Source organism: Eucalyptus grandis, chromosome 6 (assembly GCF_016545825.1).
Source record: "Eucalyptus grandis isolate ANBG69807.140 chromosome 6, ASM1654582v1, whole genome shotgun sequence".
Taxonomy (NCBI): domain Eukaryota; kingdom Viridiplantae; phylum Streptophyta; class Magnoliopsida; order Myrtales; family Myrtaceae; genus Eucalyptus; species Eucalyptus grandis.
Genome location: NC_052617.1, coordinates 17,690,432 through 17,712,776, shown reverse-complemented (window position 1 = coordinate 17,712,776; position 22,345 = coordinate 17,690,432). Strand labels below are relative to the sequence as shown.

Sequence of the window (22,345 nt, the reverse complement as noted above, 5' to 3'; positions counted from 1 at the left end):
TAAGCTGAAACAAATATAAGTATTAGCATTCTCTTTATCTGGAGATGTATTTTGCGAGTGGGTGCCCTATCTTCTCAAATACTTGCTTGAGAAGCGGGTGCTTTGAGATTTAGATCAAATCTGGATCAAATGGTCAATGTCTGAATCGGGTGCCCTAACTTGTCAAGTTTTTTTTTATTGTAAAGTCCATCGAGAGTTAGATATAGATTTCCAAGAAGCTTGTGAAATTTGTTGCAGCATTTTGAGTGAATCTCAAGAACAATTTGGATAGCTTAGAGAGGTGTTTGGCCATCTCATTTATGTGATGGCAATGAGAGAATTAACGTGCAAAACTATGTTTTAAGGATTTGACAATAGGCTTCTGCAGCATGGCTTGATGATGCAGAACCATGTTTATGATTCCCCCTTGAGAGCTAATCAACCTTCAAGTGGCTAAATCGTATCTTGATCTTAGGCCTTTTCCAGCTATATTTATGTATTGTTGCGCTGGCATTATCCTCTAGAAACAGCTGAATGATATTTTGCTCCTCAAAGAGGGAGACATCAAAACTTGGCACTTTGCAATTCCATCTAGGCTTCTTTCCAGTTATTGCATCAGCATGTTTCCTGACGCTAAGTAGAGCGAAGCAAACACGAGGCAACTTAGTTAAAAAAAGAGTAGGCTGAAACAAATCTATCTGTCTCGATATGTTCCTCAAAAACTCCTGTTCGTGCTGCAAGGACAGTGTCCAACTTATCAGAAGTGCCCATCTTCTTACCTTTTTGCTGTTCTGCAGCAAGTAGTTTGGCAAGCATCTTTATTAGCATCGGCACTGGAGCTGCACTTGCACCACAATGTGAATATTTCGAGCACACAGTTGATGGTGCTTTTATAGTTACGATGGAAGTCTGAGCCACATCCACTCCCCCATTTCGATTTTAAGGCGCGAAAGTATCTCTTTACTAGAAGTTGTAAAGACCCCCTTGTGAAGAAAGTCGGATCTTGTATCCCAAACCACAATGGCAATAGCAGCATATTCACTCCTGAAGGTACGGCCTCAACTGAATTGAGGAGCGTGCAACATTCAGGCTATTCAGCTGGTGTATGCCTTTGTGTGCGCATGCGTGTTCCTGCACGTGCATGCACACGTGCCCGTGAGAGAGAGAGAGAGAGAGAGAATTCAGTGGAAATGATCACAAAAATCTGTTTTCATCATAAGTCTTTTAAGATTATATTGTGCATGCAACAAACCTATCATTTATATTGAAAAGCTGAAAGAAGAAAAGGTCTTGCTATCAGCTGTACCGCACTAAGGAGGTCAGTGCCCTCTAAAATGTATGTACATTCTACACCTTACTCGATACAAATCTATCTTTGTAAACCTCTTAGATCTCATTTACAAAATTAAAAAGAAGGGGGGGTGGGGGAACAATCTGATCATTAGCATTAACTGGTCATCCATCTCTCAGATTGATATGTTGAGATCTATGCGAGGTTTCTTTGAGCTCGGCATTGGAACAACAGAATTGCAACGGGGGCACTTGGGATTGTCCCTGGAGATCAATACATAAAGCAAACAGCTGGGGCAGCCGGCTGCAACTGCCGACATCTCTCGACTGCTGTCCTCCTCTCGGGGGGCCTCCTTGATCGAAGATGAAGTCAACGAATTCAAAGGGGACGACGACGATTTCCAAAACGGAGATCTCTTCCTGGCCAGTCCTCGGTCCGCTCTCTCGAGCGCCGATTTAACTTTATCGAGAGTGCAGACGCTCTGGTAATTGCAGGACGTAGACGGCGAAGAAGACGTGAGCAACTTGAGGTCCAAGAAGGCGTCGTCGGAGCCGTTGAAAGCAAGCTTGGAGGGCGAAGGAGGGAAATTCAGGTCCTGAAACTGAGGAGGTGCTGAATTGATGGGCTGGTGCTTGTGGTTGGACGTGGAGGGCAGAGCTTGGGGGCTGCATCGTTGGATGTACACCTTCCCTGACTGAAGTCACGAAGAACCAAAGTCGATATCAATAACAACATTTTAGTAAAGACCGTTGAGGATGACGAACAAAACGTGGGTGTCTTTGTTCGATCCCATTCATTCCTAATCTGCAACAGAGTACTGCATAAATGGGGTGCACGGACGAGCAGGTCTAATGGACCGACAGAGGAGCAGACCGAGAACTAACTGAGGACACACAAGCGTGAGGCATCGTTTTGGCCAGCAAATCAATAATGGAGGCCTACACATGGTACATACAGCGACGCTGACTAAGAAATTTCCCACATAAAGATAAAAAGGGGTTGCAGACGATAAGATGGGCACGCCCCCGGAAAGGGGAAGCGTTGGGAAGAAGGGCACTCGGGGGGTCTACTGTTCCAAATTCATTAATGAAATGCGTCCAAGGACTCATAAATCTGGGGCCACTTTGGTGGCAGAAATGTGCAGAGAAATTCAAACCCAGCTGACAAGACAAGCGGTGAATTAACGGAGGGATGAAGTGTTTTTTGACTTTTTGGGGGGATCACATGACATGAGCTTACAAGAAAAAAGAAGAAAAGAAAAAACGATTTATGTTTCGACCCTCCCTAGCATCTCGAGCGTCGTATGCCCGAGGCCATCTAAGAATTGAATTTCACAGTAAAGGAACCCAAGCGTCGAGATTTGGCCGAAGCGAAAAACAAGAAGGAAGGGTGGGGGGAAGAAAAATGCAAACTTGAGACGAACGAAGACGACATGGAATGAATGGAACAGGATGGATGGATGGATGAGAGAGACTTGGGGGAAGAAGAAAGGGGGGAACCTTTAAGTCGAGGCGCTTTTCCCAGCCAGAAGGGACGTGCAAGTCGAGGTCGACCAGCTCGTGGGACGACTGGAACTCAAGGCCAAGCAAGTCTCGAGTCATGGGGGCGCGGATTCCATGCCGGGGGCCGTGAAGGTGGTGGTGGAGCATCAGCAGGGGCACGGGCTGGGGTTTATCGTCGTCCTTCTTCTTCAAGAACTCCACCACTCTGCTCATGCTCACCTCCGCAGCCATCCCTTCTCTTCTCTCCACTTCTCTTCTCTTCGCTTCTCTGCGTTCCCCCAAGAAAAGTGACCAGATTTTCACACCCTTCGGGCTTTTATACGGGGGTGGAGATGGTCGGGAGAGGAAGAGAGGCGAGGTGCGTGAACGTCTGTGAATGTACACGAGGAACCGCGGATTGGGATGTCCGTAACCATTTACTAAAATATAGAGAGAGAGAGAGAGAGAGAGAGAGGAGGCCCCAGGAGCCTCACCGAATACTTGTCACATAGTCAAGGCGTGTCGATCAGGAAAATGCCTCATTTGCAGAAATACTAAATTCACAGGTCGCTAGAAGGCAGAGTACTTTTTATGATAAAAAAAAAAAAAAGGCTTTTTTTGGGGGGGGGAATTTAACAAAACCCATAATAGATAAAATAGATGCAATTGCAGATAGTAATGTGGGGGTTAAAGTTGTCTATAAGCCTACTTAATCAATTGGGAGTATTAAATGCTTCATTTATGGTTGACGCATTAATACGCGGGGGGGAGGAAGAGGAGGAGGAGGAGTTCAAGGAAAGCGGGGCAGGCGCGTTCGTAAATGAGGTTAGCATTTAATGCTGTCCAAACTAGGCAAATTGCTAAGTCTCCTCCCACGGCCACCCCGCATTCCTTCATCTATCAAACGATTATTATTATTATTATTTTAAAAGGAAGCAGGAAGATTCAACAAAATCTCCCAACTCGACATTAATTGGCGTCCTCCCACGACTTCTCTTTCTCCTCGTGGGTTTCAAGGGGAGGAAAGAGAGACATAATGGAAATTGTTGTTAATTACACTTGTTCTTGAAATTTGAATTACCTTTTTTTCTTTTAAAATTAAGCATGCTTAGTAAGTGTTGTTGGGAAGGCAGAACTCCATTAACAAGGTCCATGTTCGCATGTATATATAGCTGTCGACATAACAATCCATTGATATATCGATCACGACATGTTTTTGTTTGAAAAACGAGTGTAAATGGGAGGGTGAGGAGCGTTGGCCATGAGTTAAGAAGACACGATTTGGAACGGCACCATTGAAAAACTCGACCGGAGGTGGGGTCGACGAGTTTGTTTGAACATTAGGGTGGAGGGGCAATCTCTAGCGAATAACAACGACAAACACATCCAAGTTTGACGCGTAAAATGAGCAAAAAATATGTGGGCAATTGACATGATGGCTTGTGCAAACTTCCACCGCGCATTCATTGCATTCATTGCCCCCCGGATGTATCCATCTCTCTTATCCTTTTAATGCGACCTTCGGCCTTATTCGGGTCAAGCTCACCTCTCAGCTACGCGTTCCCATCCATTTAAGACCCAAATTGGGGACCATATGCACTACCCCACTCACGCCTGCCTATAATTATTACTTTCGATAAGCCACGAACCAAAAAAAGAAATCCCTATGCCGTAAGATACATCAAAATTAAATTCTGGAAAACTGCTTTGGTTAATCCAGAAAATAAAAACGATTCAAGAGAACCTGCCGACCCCGATAATTAATGGCCACGATCGTCCTTAAATTGGTGAGAGCCCCGTGCTCTTATTGGTGCCCTCTTCAACGAGATTTCGTGTCGACCCACACCCACCTTCCTCATCTGCTTTTAATGGCCGCTTTTCCATCCTTCCTCGGCCCACATGCTCCACGTATTCCATTTGGAAACGTCACTTGTAAAAGACCGGTCATTTACAAGACACAACCGGTCGGCCGACATCACCGTGATCCGAGGATCTTAAGAAGGTAAAAGCGGGTGTGCATTTTCATAGATTGCAATTCGAAACCACCGTGCATGGACATCTTGGCTCGCCTGCTTAAGTCGTCATTTACGGTTTAATCTCGACAGTGGGGCATCGTTGACGAGCACCCGTTTACTCCATAATTGAATCATTAGGGATCGAGTTTAAACAAAGGTCATCGGAGAAAGGGAGATCATTAAAGGGCATGGAAAAAAGCAAGCCGAGGACGAGGGGAATTGACGAAGTCGTGAAACCCACGGCCGGATGGAACCCAAGTGAGACCCGTATGCACCACGCACCTTTAATGCCCCCTCATTTAATGCCTTGTTTTCGCTTCGAGCGCGTACTTGCCATTAATTCCCACTTGTCTCTTTCTCCAACCGACTCTCTCTCTCTCTCTCTCCCTCGCATGGATACAGATGGCGATGTGGGATTAACTCGTCCAGAATTATCTAAAATATATAAAAATCGAGAAAAGTAAAAGATAAGAAAAGGAGGATAATTGAAGCTGGTGTTATGGGGCTATAAATGTTTTGGAAAAGATGATATCATTAAGAGCCATTTTGGTAACCGATGCTTTTAATGTTTTACTGCGTGAATCTAATTATGGCCATTTGCTGAAATACACCAGCTGCTTCATTCACACATATATACCTAACTCCCATTTAATGTCTCTATTCAATGCCATCGTATAGCCTCTTTAAAGCTCTCTGCCTAACTTTATTTCTCCTCCTCCAATCTGGTTCCCTTGGAGTACAACTTCATCGCACATTCCGCTGCTTTTTTTACATTTCGCAGTGAATTCATGGGCGCGAATCATCTGTCGCCCGTCGCATTCAATTCTTTCTTAAAATTATAACATGGGATTCGATGCAAGAATAAAGCGTGTGGAGTTTATTTATTGCGGGTGGAGAGATCGCCAAAGACATTTAGATGACGATTTATCGACTTCCCCTTACTGTAATGCACTACACATTATAAACCAAGAAACATAGGACCTTGATGGATGATGAGTCATGCCAAGTACGTGAATAGCTCGCATCCCTACCGAGCTATATTTTCTCTAACCCTAATTGGAAGAAAGCTTCCACCAAATCCCCTTTTCCATTGGTGGTTTGTAGACATCGCCTATACAAAATTATTTTTTGATGAAACCCACACGAATAATCAACTAAATATAAAAGTGGGTAACGTCAATAATCGTTACCTGCCAATAGAAATGATGGATGGAGTAAAAAAAAAATTATCATCAAGGTCAGAGGAAAACAAGACTTGCATTGCATTGACGGGATTTATCTAGAGTTTCTCCAAACGATAATTACAACTCCGGTCCTCTTTGATATTGACAATCTGGGCTTAAGTTTTCTACTCGAGTGAGTTCCATAAAAAAACAAAAAAAAAAAAAAAAAAAAAAAAAGGAGAGAAACATGCATGGGGCGTGGTCGGGAGCTCAACTTCGACAAGCAAAACGTACATCAAACTTAATATATGTAGGGTTGGGTTGAGCGATCTCCCATCACTCATTTACGATGCTTATGGGAACAAATAGAGGAAGAAACGCAATGGCGACATGCTTGGAGGGGCCGCGGATGAAACGATATGAAGACAAATAATTGGGGAATGACTTGGATCATGAGGTGGGGGGGGGCGACAAATCCTCATAAAATTACACTCGAAATTCGAAATTAAAGGCGCATCTAATGCGTGAGAAACGTGCAAAGCTATGTGGAAGAGCTTCGACGGTTGCCTCGGGCCCATTAATGAGCCAGGCCAGAAAATTCAAAGAGTCGAGGTCTTTAATACGAAAAAACAAATAATAAAAAAAGGGTCACTTAATGGATCTTCTGACGAGGAAGCGGGATTAATTGGGGGGGGGGGGTCAATTTACAAGTAGACCTAACCCATAAGATGATGACATCGATCGAGGCAAAAGAAAGACTATTCAAAATGGTCCTCGTGAGTTGCTTACCTAACTGCCCCCAAACGTTTATTTGCTATCCTCGGATGTACTCCGGCCATTAAATGCCCTATTATCTTCTCTCTCTCTCTCTCGTTTTATCTTTAATTTTCTAATACATTTTCTGGTACTGTTTTTCATTAATGACTTATGACAATAGTATGACTTGCTAACCGGAGTACAAGGTTAGCCAACGGTTGCATGTGTGTGCTGTGAGGCGCGCCGACCCTATAATGAGTTTTTCAACTACCTTCACTTATCTTAGACACGAGTGAGTGACTAATATATCAGCTTATCCTGCAATAACTGAGGTATGCAAGCACACCTTGATGTAGAATCTACATTTTTCATTGTGAGACCCTCCAGTTCCCTAATTAATTTTATCTTCCTAATAGAGAGGAAATATGGAGAACAGTATGGGATCTCCCACCCCTGGACAAATCTCCCGCTTGTTTCCTCCTTGAGCCTCTTAAGGACTTGCTTAGGTCCTCTCTCTCTCTCTCTCTCTCGTTTTTTCTTTAGTTTTCTAATACATTCTCTTGTATTGTTTTTCATTAATGACTTATAGCAATAACACGACTTACTAATCGAATAAACTGAATTGACATAAATACTAAATATTTAGAGTTGAATTGGTACAATTATAATAAATTTAGGACTTTTTTAATAGTTTTCTTTTGATAATCCCTTATCTTTGTACTATTTTTGTGGTTCAAAATGGCCGCTGAATTTTTCGCACGAGTGCCACAATTCGTCTTTTGCCATTTTATTTTTATTTTTATTTATTTATTTATTTATTTATTTTTTTATGTCTTTTGCCATTTGGGTGGTGGCATTATGATGATATGGAGTTTTTGCTTAAAACAAATGACCTGATTTTTGCAAGATTTCCTTTGCGTGTTTTCGTAAAAGTCTCTCCCTTTCTTTCTCATCACACTGGCGGCCACCATCGTGGTGGTGGTGGGGGTGGTGTCGGATATGAGACGCTATGTCCCCTGCGTGCTGCATCAGTTGCCATCGACAGGTGACCCCCAACCCTTCGCAGATGACCATGGTGCATCACGGTGGCCGCCTCTGGAGACCGCCCGTCGAAAAACATAATAAATCTTTATTTGGGCGTTTAAGAAGTGCTCAATAGAAAACCGCTAACTAAATCCTTTTTTTTCTTTTCATTCCTTGGTCTCGATTCTAAATTGTAACTAACCGGACATGAGGAATGCAAAAACGAGGACACCGAGGTCGCACATAAATTTAGGGTCATTTGATTCAACCGAAAGGGGGAGGGTTGGGTGGATCAGCTACCGATATGGTTCCCGTATTTCAAAGTCAACATAAAACCTCCACCACATGCGCCGCTCTGATGTCTCACTTCTCTTCACTTAAAGTCGACCTCTTGAACGAGAATCTCTGCTTCATCCGGCTTTGGAGCGGACATAGGACACCGCTCTACCGCCCAATCGACGCTCTCTCTCTCTCTCTCTCTCTCTCTCTCTCTTTCTATGCACTAAACCCAGACCAAGGGACGAGAGACAAACGAAGGCGGAGAGAGCCTAGTTTCCTTTTTCTTTTTCAAGTGTCACGGGAGTACCAAATCAATCTTAAGTTGTCAGTGAATGTGAGTATGTGTTCGCGATGAATTATGATGCTTCCGGCGTGGATCCATTTGCACCCATAAATACTCGAGAGTAAGTGAAGGAGAAATGAACTTGTCGGCCACAGAGCTGAGACGGGCTTAAGGCTAATATTTGTAAGTAACTTCACCCTCTTGGTGGATGTTCCGTCTCGTTGAAAGAAACCGTGTCATCATTTTGCCTCATCAGACAAACAATTAGGGGTGCATGACAATCAGTCATTTTTGTTCCAGAAACAATTTTTTTTATTCTAGACTTATTTCTGAAATAGAAATCCGTTTGATAAAATTATTTCATTTTTCTATTTCTGAAATAAATTTTTGTTTTGAAATAGGTTTGCAATAAAAATCGGAAGTAAAAATTTTTTACTTCTCTTTTTTTGGAATAGAAATGAGAAATAAAATTTTTTCTTATCGTGTTCTCCATTAGTCGCTGGCCGGTCGCCGACCACTCATCACCGGTCCATAGTTGTCCGCGGGTCCGTTGCCGTTCGAAAAAAAGAAATTTTTTATCGTTATCAAACAAATTTTTATTTTTTGAATAGAAAGTTTATATCGTTATTAAACAGTCATTTTTACTTAGAAAATCATCTGAAATAAAAAGAGAAAAATATATATCTCTTCCAAAAATCAATTTCTAACCAAAATGGTTACCATTCATGGCTTACTATCTTTATGGGTGGCAATTGGGTCAGATAATCGACCTTGGGAAGATAATTGAGGCGTTGTCTCTTTGATAGGACGAGTCTGCTCAGATTGAAAATTTCGATTGGACCATACCGATGGACAAAGACAGATGTGACTCATCAATCTCGAATCACTTTCGATGGGGTATTACCTATCGGGTAACGGACTCAATCCCACTGGCCAAGTGGAGGAGGAGCACGCGTGGCGTCTCTATTGGCGAGTCAAATCCCTGCATTATCAGTGTACATGCATCAGATGTATGTTTGCGCGAACTAGGGCGTGAACTATGAGATTAGGTTTGGGATGAAGGCCGGGGGGTGGGGGTGTTATTAAATTGACATTCCAAAGCCATTGGCGGCATTAAATGAGGAAACGAATTGGGGGCAGGGAAGGGGTTGAGGCTTAGATTAGCGTGGGGGTTGGAGAGGCGGTCCAATCGCTTTTGGTTGGTCAACATCGCCATTAAAGAGTGGTTCAACTGCAATTAAAACGGCCTCCCCCACCTTCATTAATGACACACACAAACGTAGGATCCAATTCATGTTTGTTCAAACCCTAATTAATTGCCAGCGGGGGCCACCGCCACATAGCAGCAAAGTTAGAGAGAGAAGAGGACTTGCCCTTGGGCTTGTGCGAGTGTTGAAAGCGAGGGGGGGGGACTTTGTGAAATGCGATTGCAACATAGCCCTTGTAGCCCCCTAATAGGACGGCTGCCCACGATCCTCCAATTGCTTTCCCAGCAACATGTGCGGAGTGGGGGCTCTCTCCATCACTTGGGATTCTCTCTCTCTCGAGCTTTAATCGAATTCAAGGAATGAGCCCTTGTTTGCATGGCCGAGTGCTCAAGTAGAAGGAGAGCTACTGCTCCTTCATTTCCCTGTACCGTGCTCAAGCAACCCTGGGGAAGGTATCGCGGGGATCTGGAGTGGCTGCCTGTACCCCGTAAGGGGTTGTGGCCAGGTCAGCCAATGGGGCCGGAATTTTTTTCGTCCCCCGGAACTATCCTGTCTTTTCAGGATGTCAGAGCCTTTTAAGGATCTACTCAGGTCCATCTCATCTTATATCTTGTAGTAAATCTCACTTTTGAACATTGTATTCATTCAATTCAATGACAAGATTTCTCCTTCTCCATACCAAGTCTTGTTCAAGACCTTTTCTTTTTCCCTAGAAAAGCAAAATTCTAAAGGAAAATTTCTTACAAATTCCACTCGAAGTACACTAATTTAACCGTGTCATGATATTTTGCAAATGTGGTGGAATTACTTAGGTACATCCATGGTGTGATGGAGGGAAGTCTTTTTCTTCTTAAAGAATAATGGTTCATTACAAATTCGATTATTTGTAGTACAAAACATGCGAGATGGGGTTTACATTGCAAAACAAATCTCTACAATATCGAGTCATCTAATGAACGGTTGATATTCTTTCTATTCAATGTTTTCTTCTATTTAAAAAAAAAAAAATGTTTAGCCCCTAGGATTGTTATAGTTTCAGATGAGTTGAGTGTGAAATAGTAGAAAATGACTTTTAGTAAACATTACGTTTAACAGATTTCGAAATACAAAATCAATGCGAAGCATTGACAGATAACCACCAGCTTCTAACGTGTCCATGAATTGAGGGTGCAAACCGGTCTGGTAATTTGGAGTTGTCGTGCTGGCTGAATGACAGGCGAGAAGATGGTGAGTTCACATAGAGAGATCTACCATCTCTGGGCCGGGCGGGGTCATTTGGGCCTCACCATGGGTAGCAGAATTTCCGGCCCAGCTCGAAAATGGAAAAGGAACTCCTTATTTCGTGGCGTAGGTTTCGCAAGCCGGCCCAGTTCGGATTTTTTTTTTCACCCTCTAAGCAAGAAGTGTACCTTGTTTCTTTCATTCAAATTGGACGAAGAGTACACGCTCGAACAGTCTCCACGAGTGACGATCGAGTTCGCGGCTCTTTCTCCTCCATCTCAATACTCTCGGGCCTCTCGCATGACCACCGGTCCGATCGACACGACCGCCACTCCAGCCCGCCCCGAGGACCTTCGACCTCTAGGCTCCACGCGTCGCGATCGAGGTTGGATTTCTCTTTGAAAAGGATTCGTCTTTACCGTCTGTTCAACAAGTTTGGAAGAAACCTTGTAAACGATTGTCTTCTTGTACTGTAACCGGTTGGATCGTTGGGTTAAAATTGAGTTTGAATTTGTTGTTTTAAAGAGCTTGTTTAATTAATGGGCATTGTGATTGAGATTGCTATTAATTTTTAGGATCGTTGATTTGATTAACAAGTGGTGGATCGTCTCACTTCTGTGATTTTGTGGGTTTTCTTTTGTTTTCCTCTCTTGTTTTTTTTTTTTTTTTTCCCTGTTTGCGATTTCGGCAGGGCCCGAACCGAACAAAACCGGGCCGGGAAAGAAGACGCATTCTGGGCGGCAAAAAGCCCATTAGGCCCAGCCCTGCGCTCGACGCTCGAAAAAAAGTCCCCGCCTTGGTTTGAGTCGGAAATGGGAGAGCAGAAGCAGAAGATAATACTCCCGCCGGAGGTATCAGAGGAAGAAATTCATCATATAATCCAATTGAAAAGGGAAGACCGGCCCGTGATATATGTAGACAAGGTGACAATCTCTATTTGGGTACGCTACTACAGGCACGACACTCCAGCGGCTGACCGGAAAGAAGACGCTTTGGAAGCTCTCTCCTAGCAGAGAAGCCCAGGTAAAAGAAGAGCGTAACGGTTGAACTTTGTCGGTGGAAATCAAGATGATGGCGACGGAACGCGCCAAGAAACTAGGAAAGGGCAGGGGTCAGTGTACAGTAGATGGAATGTCAGTGGTCACCACATTGCTGTTGACAGATCTAAATAGGCATATCCTGTGGATGGAGGCCCCAGGTGGAACTTGAACTTTATTTTCTGAGGGCTCGCTGTCAACACCATAAATGCCATGATCCGGGATTGCCCCTCGTTGGCAATTGTTGATCTTCAAAGATATGAAATCATTCTATCTAATAATTAATATATGTAGAATGTCTACGTGCAAGATTTGGTGGCATAACCAGTGTTGTTTCTTCTCCATTTGTCTTAGGATCCATTTTAAAAGTTATTGCTGTTATTAGTTCATATTATAGACATAAGTTCCCTTGATGTTTGTCCTTGTACAGACGAACGAGATCCATAATTATCTGTTGCGAAGTAATTGCATAAGACATTGTTCCTTTAATGGATCCTCCTTATCGCAGTTATGTGGTTTACCTAATCCTCCCTTTAATGGCAATAAGGATGCTTTTCTAGGCTCTCATGTCCGTCATTTGACAAGGATGTTTGTAAATCTGTATTATCAAATAAGGATGAAAAAGTCAAAAATAAGAAATATAAGAAATTTTTGTGTATTGCACATTTTTATATGGGAAATACAATAAATACGTTGAGTTACAATCCGTTATGATTTGAAAATCTGTTGCTCGGAAGATTGTAGAACTCCCTTCCATCTTAATGCATGAAGAGCTTAAAGTTCACTTATCTCAAGCTTTTTGGACTTATCACTTGATTGGGAATCCTTCAGCTTGAGAGCAATGTCATGAAGTCAATCAACTAGAGGAAATGTGTAAATGCCGGAGTGGTGTCATCCAATGTTGGCTGAATTTTGGAGGAAGCAAGTTCACTTGATGAAGATGAGGTGAAAAAGGAGTTGTCAGAGTATTATGCATGCCGTGGTGATATCGAGTAGAATGAGAGATTGGGGAATGAATGAGAGATTGGGGAATGAATTAGATTAAACAACAACGTGGGTGCTCAATTTATAATAAGAATACAAGAAGCAAAAGAGAAGGCGAAAAAATCATAGAACTTGAAATGATAAGAAATTGTTGGCTGTTTAGTTGTTTACTTGCTCATCATATCTATTTAGATATCTTTATCTCTTTTTATTTCTATATATATATATATATATATTTTTTTTTTTCCTCATCAATTTCCTTAAATGGAATGCATCCTGCTCGCACGCGCCCTCTCTCTTTTCTTTTCCCTGGTGGCGTGGATAGAGAAGGCGCGGGACATTAACCATTGTGGATTTAAGAAGTGAAGAGAAAAGACGTGAGGAGAGGGTCAGCAGATTGGTGAGAGAATGATAGAGATTCTGAAAGATGGGACGCATGTGGCATCCTCTCTCATCTCGTACGGCAGGACAACCCCATGGATTAGAATAGGATTCTTCTTCCAGCTATTTTCTTCTCAACAAAGTACCTATGACAGCAGAAATACCTTAACTCCTCGAAATATAGTTGGCTATACAGGTGTCCCGGCTTTAGTTTAAGCCTAGGATTTGATGTTTTCAGAATAGAAGGGGATGGTATGCAAGGAAAAGGGGTCGTGTCAGTTGGCATGTGCATGTGCTAACTGCGCAAATCAGGGAAACTGCAGTTCGATGCTTTGGTAGCAGCACCAGGACCAGCACGCCTCCCTATCTTTAGCTCCAACCATAAATCCGTTGAATAATCTGGGTTGGTGGGCGTGATTAGATTCTAATATCATTTTGCATATCTTCTCCATGTCCTGTCACGCCTTATTTAACTGCTTTTTGTTTCTGATGAAAATAGATACGATCTGAGATGACTCGTCGTGAGCCAGTTGTAGCGTCAAGCTTAGCTAGCACGCGTACTCCCTCAACTGTATTAACGCTTTTATATGCTTTTTTATTTATTTTTCGGAGATTCGCTTGTATGGAATATGAGATATTGTTGGGGTCCAAGGGCGGTGTGGAAATATAATTCGTACAGTACAGTCGCAGTTTCGTGAAGACTTTGAAGCGGACAATAAACAAGAGGCCAGACATTATTTCGCCATGTCCGTACGGGTGAGTCACTGCACAACAAGTCAAAAGTCTCAGGCCAGTTGCAGAAATTAAATCTTTCCCTCCCTGCACAGAGAGAGAGAGAGAGAGAGAGAGAGAGAGGAGTTGAGTGAATTGCTGACATTATTGCAGCTAAAATTGTTTTTAAGAATTAAGAACACGGCTGGACAGTTTATCAGTGACAACCGAGCTTAGTAGCATTATTAAGCGCCCGAGCTTGTTAGATTTTGGGTGGTTAAATCATCTTACACGCAAGTGTTCTCGCTTCACTCAAGAACTAGGAGCGTTGCTGCTTTCCTTTCGGTGCCACGTCAATTCAACGAACGTACAGGAATATCACTGAAGCTATATTCAACGCGAGGAAGAGGGGTCAGTCCCCCTCGTGTAAAGACGTCTAGATGACGCTAAAGGCGCAATCATATGCCACCCTTTTGATTATGAAAAAGGGGTCTGTGTTCGATTTACCCTTTATCGTCGTTAATGTTGACGGGGAGGGAGGGAGGGCGGACCCCTTTCTAGCATCTTTGCAAACCCCTTTCTAGCATCTTTGCAAAGCGGCCTGCCCACTCAATCGTCTCGAAATTTGTCCGATTCCCACGCGTCGTTTCCTGGGAGAATCGGATCCAAACGCTCGATCAGCAGCGCACTCCAACGCCAAGTGATTTCACTCTTTGCTCCGTCGCTTATTCTGTTCATCGCCGAGTACGGATCCCAAGCTCGAATGAAGCCGTGAACACATGTTAAGATTCTTGGATCTTCTACGTCTGAGGAACCCTACAAGAAGTAGTTCAGAGCGATGAATATTGTAGGAGCAGGAGGATGAAGAGGTGGGTGGATTAGAGAGAGCCAACCCATCCCATCCATAAAGAATCGAGAGGAGCAACGTAAGATTCCACAGGCGTACGGAGTGGCCGAACCTCTCGGGGGGGGGCTAAGAGTCAAAGGATCACCAGCACAAAAACTGCTCCAACGAGCCACTCTCACTCGATTTCACAACCGCCGCTCACCTAACCGGATTAGGTGGCTGACGTTAATCGTTCCGGGAGGAAAATGGGGGGCTCGTTTTAATCGGAGGTGCATGTAACCTTATCCCCTCCATTGATTGGGGATTATATTATATTAAACACCCTCTAAAACCGGGCCTTGATCTCTCGGATTGCTGTCCATAATAAGTATACGGATCTCCCAATTCGCCAAAGATGGCGCATTTCCCCGCTAAAGTACGACGCGAGATTACAACGAAGAAATGGGCTGCGACGAATTAATGGGTGGAGGATGTGCGAATGTATGGGAAGATCAAGAATCAAAATGGATCGATCGCTCCGTTGCCTCTGCATGCATTGTGAAGAAAGAACGAGCGCCTTTCCCTTTTTCTTACCAAATCCATATGCTTCTCGATTCGCAGATTTACATAAACGAAAAAAAACATTCAAGGAGAAACGGGGAGGAATGACGAGTCGCGAGCAGCAGTGGGCGACTCTTCCGCCCTCTGGTTTCTATGAATTCTTGGACATGCAAAATCGGACCCCGACCCAACAAGACAAAACTGAAATCGAGCGAAAGGGGAGTTTCCAAATGTTCCTTCATCAGTCTACTACTTCTAGATTGATTTGCCTTCAACAGTCCTGGCTTCTGTACACAGGACAAGCCCAAAAAAGAGAGAAACAAAAGAAAGGAAAAACGAGATCTGCACATCCGTGACGAGATCTCTCCTCTGTCCTACATCGATCTATCCTCCACAACCTCAGCCAAAAAAAGAAGAAAAGGGAATGGGGGAAAAGCAAAGGGCTAGAAGCAAGAGTCGTCGAGGGAGAGAGCGCTGATCAGATCCTGGGAGTCGTGGCCGAGGCGGAGGCACTCGAGGAGGCGCTCGAAGACGACGACGTGGCAGGGGATGCGGAGGGCCCCCTGCTGCTCGTACCCGTACTCCTGCGCCGATCTGTTGAGCAGCCCTATGAAGACCGGGTGGTTCAGCATCTCCGCGCACACCACGAACCTCTCCATCTCCTCCCCCACGTACACCGGCACGTGCCCCTCCGGCACCGCCGCCCCCGACCGCCGCATCTTGGTGGCCGAGGCCGCGGCCACCCTGAAGGACTCGGCCTTGCGCGGCCGCCTCGCCGCCTTGGACTCCGAGCGGAGGAGGCTGTACTGGGAGGAGTCCGCCACTCGGGACAGCCGTCGGATGAGCCTCTTCATCTTCTTCCGTACCACACACCACACCACCACTTAGAGAGAGAAAGAGCTAGAGAGAGAGAGAGAGTGAGGGAGGATGGGGGAAGAGAAGATGGGGCAGAGCGAGTTTATAAAGAAAAGGGGAAAATAAAAATGGGGGAAATTAAAAAATAAGGAAACGGGAAAAAGGGGAAATTATAAAATTACGGAAATAGGCAGGGGATGAGGAGGTACAGGTAGGCGTACCTGGCTGGTACACCCCTCTCCTATCTTATTGCACATTTTTTATCTCCCCTCCTGTTTATTTTATTTCCTATTTGTAAAAAGATTCGGTTAAATTTGTTTCCCTTTTTATTCTTATCATGGTGGCGTTATTTCCTTACTCGTTTTTTTTGTCCCTTCGATTTGGAGTCAGGTGAGAGAGAAATGACTCCTCCTTTGGCTTCCTTTCTCTATATTTCCCTGCCCATTTTGTTTCTTATCCGTTTTGGCTACATTTAGTGATGACGATAAAATTTATGATAAAATAAAATTTATTTTATCCTGTGTTTGATGCCTGCTCAAAATGAGATAAAGTTGCATATAGAAAGCCGAATAAAATTATCTCATAAAGAAGGTAGGATAAAGTTGGATAAAATTTATATATTCATAAATATGAAAGTTTTTTTCTTAAATAAAAACTTCTTAAATTAACAAATTTAAAATTATATTTCAATATAAACAATACTTGAATTTTAATGTAAGAAATTTAAAATTTAAAAAAATTATTTATTTATATATCCGAATTGAATTCTATTTATAATATAAAATTTAATATATAAATATATATTTATACTTATTACGAATTTTAGGTATTTTAGTATTTTAGGTATACTATTACAGTTTTCTATTAATAAAATTTTATTAGAGAATGATGGAAGGGGAACGAAAATAAAAAAAAAGATAGGAAAATAAAAATAAAAATAAAGTTGATAAAAGTGTTCAGGGAGATTTTTACAATTTCCTTCTGTAAAATTTGTGTTTAATTTATATTGATATAGCGTTTTAATTAAATAATATATATGATATGATGTTGATATATCTAACTTTGTTATAACAATCACCGAATAGTAGATAAGATATAACAAAATCTCCTAAATTTCATATCTCAATTTATCTAATTCTATCATAATTAAAAATTGAGATGACTAAACGTAGCCTTTGTTTCTCAACATAAGTTACATCGATCCCTTCTTTCTTCTTTAATAATGCCAACTACCGAAGAATCTACGAAACTTCCTGTAAACCCTATGAGCGAATCGCATGAGATCAACAATCAATTCTCCACACGACCCATTTGCACTACATACATTTTTATGTTTTTTTTATAGCACACGCAAGTGAGCAGTTGCGGGTTTTGCAGAAATGAATTCGCGTCATATGGTAATAATCGAGTCTTATGCTGTTCAGTAGTTGATTGACCATGTTTAGATGTAAACTGATGCAATTAACCTCGACACCATTAGACACGATAAAATGATTTGCGCATAGACGCCAGTTTAAACTTTTGGGCAATTTTTTTTTTTCCCTTTTCTAATGGGGACAGTCATCTTCCGCTACTCTATTTTTTTCCTCACCGCTAGATTTACCTTCTCGTTCTCTCGGGCAATGTCCGATAGCACTCTTAAGGCCAAAGAGGAATTGCCAGGAAGGCGCTCAAAATCGAAATTTTTCCTTCTTTGCCATCTCCCAGAATATTTAAACATTTTCCGGAAGTTTCCACGAAATTTCTCATCACCGAACCCCCCCGGGTTTCCCTATATACACAGCCTTCCTTTCCTTTACCGTTATTTGTCGAAATAATAGTCATGTCCTATAATGATCAGACAGACCTGTTACATACACACACAACATATGTATGCATACAAATCTACGCTCGATAAGTAGTGTTGAATTTTTTGAGTTCAGAGCGGGTAATGATATAAGTATTGAAAATGAAGTACCAACCAGGCCACAATTAAAAAATAATATAAATAACGACGGTTCAAAGGGGCCCTTCCTCCTTCTAGTCTGATGTCAAGATTGGCCCTTTTAAAAAAAAAAAAAGAAGAGGCGATAATTTAAAAGAGTGATAAAGGGGTAATCTTCTTTTTATCAATCCTCCCTTTTGATTATTCAAACCCACTCTTTATGCACGCATATCTTGAACAGTCCAAAAGGCCCCCACTGCTTGGCCTTTGCAGGCGCCGCAGCTTCATCCTTTTGGCAACCGTTTTCGGATATTAAAAGCAACTTTATACTGCGGCTGGAATAGGTTGCTCTAATGAAACTCAAATTTTTAATTTTTTGTCCGAAGAATAAGTGCTGCACAACATGTAGAACTCGACAGAAATCTTCGACAATCGCGCGATGTAGTTTGTCCGCCGTTCGCAAGGTCCCATTCGAGTTTATTTAATGTTTTCATGCCCTTCGGTCCATTCGTCTTTATTGGTCTATCTGAATCTTTTCATGATCACGCATACTCTAATTTGTCCACATCATCCGCCACGAAATCCTTTCGAGACATATCTCATGTGCAATGACTCCTTATTCACCACACGTGATGAGGTCTTTATAATCATGAGCACAACTGATGGGATAACACCGTTATGCTGCTAACCAATATAAATTACCACTTAATGTGTTCATTAATTGTAATATGTGGTTATTATTTATCTTACCGAAAAGCAAGTAATGAATTTCTCACAAGGTTTTTTTTTCGTTTCTTTTAATGACGAAAAAACAAAGCGGAAGGCTACTTTTAGTTCTTTTGTCTAGGCCAAAAAAAGAAAAGAAAAGCTGAAGCTTGTACGGCTTGAGGTCGCGTGATGTTTGTGCAGATAAACAAATATATCGTGCATTCTGATGCAGTCCTGCAAAATTGACCGTAGCCTCCGTATAACCTTTTTTGCCCCCCGTTCGTTTTGTTTCTTAGTATATTCGACTCCTCCTCTTAATTCCAATAAAACAAATCCCCCCCGGCGTATCGCTGTACACGTTCCTTTCGACTTATTATTACAGTGATTACGCATGCAACGCAGTGGGTTTCGAATCCGTACATGGGATTGCACCCGTTATTGGAAAGGTTAAGAGAAAAAAAAAAAAAATAAGGTACGAGCTTTACGAGAAAAGTAGAGAACGAATATCCAAAGAGAATCGACCTTTATTTGCATTTACGTGGCACGCAATCTCCACTTGATTTTCATGCCGCGCACAACTTTAACCAGCCGGCTATTTGTATGAGATAAGCGAGAAGATGCCAGAATCAATTATCTATCTCTGATTTTTTTGTCATTTTATAGGTGTGAATGCTGAATGGCTCGTTCAAAAGAGCTAATAATAATAAAAAGAAGTTGAGAATGGAAAGGGACCGTTTGAAAGGGACAGGAGTTTTTTCTGTGGGGCGGGGCTGCGATTGGCAGCGCAATCAACGCACCCCGGGAACACGTAAGTAAAAAGGCCAGAGGCCGTTGCGAGTACAGTTTCCGTGACTCCGAATGTCCTTTCCCCTCTGTCCCCCACCCCCTCCATCTCCCTCCACCGCGACGTCGTCCGCACGCTCCGGCGTGCCGCCGTCGATCCCCCGCGAGCGAATCGCACGCTCCAGGAGAGGATGCGGGGGGGTTGGGGAGTTGGCGAGCGTTTGGAAAGGAGCGAAGATTGGAAAAGATGTTTCTTCTTTTATGCAAATGGGGCATCCCAATCGATCCTCGCTGTCTTTTTGACACTCCCAATTCCATCTTCACGTCCTCCTCATCCTCCTCCTCCCGTACCGTCGTCTTTTCATTTTCTCTCCCTCTTTTTACACGAAGGGGACCGCCCCCCCATGTGTTTTTTCCTTTTTCCATCCTCGATGTTTTCTCACCCACTTTTGCTCGCCTCTTTCCAATTTCTCCACGACGGGGTTAGCCCCGTCCAAAAAAGATTCCCTTCTAAGTTTTGTTTGTCGCGTTCGGACATCAGTCCAAAATTTCCTCCAAAATATAATTACGGAACCTTGCTTGCGGGTTGATCACCGATTTTGCTTTTTGACCTCATCGAGATGGCCGGATCCAACGGGTGGACGAAATGAAATGAACTTCCCATCTTCTCCTTCTTCTTATCCGTAACAGGAGCTCGTGTGCTAAGAGTTAGTAGGGACTAGTTTGCACTGTCGGCTTCCGTACGTGTTTTGATAAACTGGAATTCCGCATTCGCTAAAGGCGTTGGTTAGGTGCGTCGTGCGTTCAAAATTGACGATGGAGCATCTGATATATGCTTATACTAGCAAGGGCACGACCCCACGTGATGCGGGATGATTGGATTTTTCGTACCTACTGTGCACCCACATGCAAATATAGAACTCCAGGAGATATAAATTATATGTATTGTGGTGGGAGGAAGCGTGAGTCAGACTCCAATGCTAGACTAAAGAAGAAGAAGAAGATGCAAGATTAGCACGTAGCTGAGCTGGAGGGAGTTTGGTAACACACGCGAAATGAAAGCAACCATGGCGTTTCAAACTTCGAAGCTTCGACTTGAAAAAAGGACGCATCACATTTGTACAATGCCCTTGTTTTTGTTAGATTAGACGCATCACGAGGAAGGTGCCATTTCTTTTGTATTGCAAAGTTCTAATCTATTATTCCATTTTTTTTTTTTTTTTTGGATTTTAGAGAAGGTTACCATCCATATACTACAAGAACGCATGGGCCCCCTATTTTGAGGCTTGGGGAGCGTTAAAATTATCAATATATCTATAGAGTTGAGGCGCTTGCCTTCAAATGAAATATTGGTTTACAATAATGAAGTGAGGAGAAATTTCAAATGCCAGTAAACGCATAAGGCAATCCAAGTCCAAACTTCTAGATTTTCTAACTCTTTTGCCCGATCTACAAGAATGGTCAAACTAATCAAATGACGGGTAGTGTCCTCAGTCCACAAGCTTTGTACGGTAGGGTGGCCAAAAGTCCACCCACGGGCGGAGAACAATGACGCACCGTACAGAAAATATCTCCCTGCCCGAGAGAATTCGGTACTCCTCTTTACGCGTCGTGACGAGTCATCATTTGAACTCGGCACGACAGAATTCACGAAAAATTCGGGGTCGAATCGAGGCGCTGCTTCGGGAAATTTCCTGGAAAGAACACAGGAATTTGTGGGCGAAGCCACGACCGTTGATTGTCTGTCGCGAAATTCATCGCGACGAGTCAAGGGATTTATACATGATGATGGCACTTGGATAGTTGAATTCGGTGCCCTCGTTACCTCGAGTCTCGGGAACCATCATGAGCTTGGGAAACGGGATCTCATTATTTTCGTCGAGGCATTTTTGGCTCAGCGATGGCATGAAAAAGAACGTTCTCCTTATCATCCCCCGTCATATTCGGGGAGAAAAACCGTGGCGCCAGTCTTGGCAAAATTGTTGCCCTATCAGTCTATCTCCGGAAGGCACGCGACGTGATATTCCAAACTCTACTTTGAAATTCGAAAAGAAAATTCAGGAACGGGGGGGCATCATGGGACCCTAAGACCACGACTCAAATACGCCATCGGGAATGTAAATTTTTTTTTTTTTTTTGGCCTTTTCATTTATGAATCTGGCCTCCCGGAAGGAGTTGTCTCGAAGGAAGAGAGGGAGTTAATAAAGGTTTTGATGTGGAGGGTCTAACGAAGGAGAGGCGTGGACGTGTGGTCCTTAGCTTTAATGCCGTACACCCGTACAAACCGATCCCACGAAAAAAGAAATTTGAAAGAGAAAAAAAAGACGACTTGACGGGGCGATGAGATTGGACGCCAACTAAAATGTGAATCGACACGGCGGTTCCACCATGTTTCCAGGGGCCCTTGGGGACAGACCAAAAGAAGCATACAAAACGCAAACACACGTTCGGTCATGGTATGTATGTCCAAATGGATCATGTCATTCGAGTGACCTGAATTGGCCTTTGTTTGGTTTATTTTGGAGTTAGATCCCCTCTAGAAACTCCATTCTAATCGCGCTCAAAGCCTCGCCTTCTTGGAAATGGAGTGTTGGTATTGGTACCCATACCGGAATTATTTATCATGCCCTCAACACGCTTGAGCATGAATTCGGTTCTTACGATTATAACTTTTTGATCGACATGTGTGAGTTGGTGTTTTATCTAGTACGGAGCAAATACTTAAGTGCATACTGAACTCATCTGGGTCCATTTCATTCATTGGGAACAGTAGGACTCTCGTTCACTCGCGTTCATCGGTTAGATTGTGCGAGTCCCACATGCACTGATTGACTTGTGTTCAAACTAGATCGAGCTTCGCAATCCAAGTATCAAAT

At 43.0% G+C, this 22,345-nt stretch overlaps 2 protein-coding genes across 2 annotated transcripts; both read right to left on the bottom strand.

Moving 5' to 3' along the window:
* Nucleotides 1-1,186: 1,186 nt before the first annotated feature.
* LOC104448680 lies at nucleotides 1,187-3,215 on the bottom strand. The gene is made up of 2 exons (XM_010062551.3): nucleotides 2,770-3,215; nucleotides 1,187-1,964 (listed from the first exon to the last, which is right to left on the bottom strand). Exons 1-2 carry the CDS (start codon nucleotides 3,001-3,003, stop codon nucleotides 1,446-1,448), a joined length of 753 nt encoding a protein of 250 aa, XP_010060853.2. The 5' UTR covers nucleotides 3,004-3,215; the 3' UTR covers nucleotides 1,187-1,445.
* A 12,186-nt stretch (nucleotides 3,216-15,401) lies between these two features.
* On the bottom strand, nucleotides 15,402-16,132 carry LOC104448678 (auxin-responsive protein SAUR71). The gene has a single exon (XM_010062550.3). The coding sequence runs from the start codon at nucleotides 16,051-16,053 to the stop codon at nucleotides 15,643-15,645; it is 411 nt and encodes a 136-aa protein (XP_010060852.1). The 5' UTR covers nucleotides 16,054-16,132; the 3' UTR covers nucleotides 15,402-15,642.
* Between the last annotated feature and the right edge of the window lie 6,213 nt (nucleotides 16,133-22,345).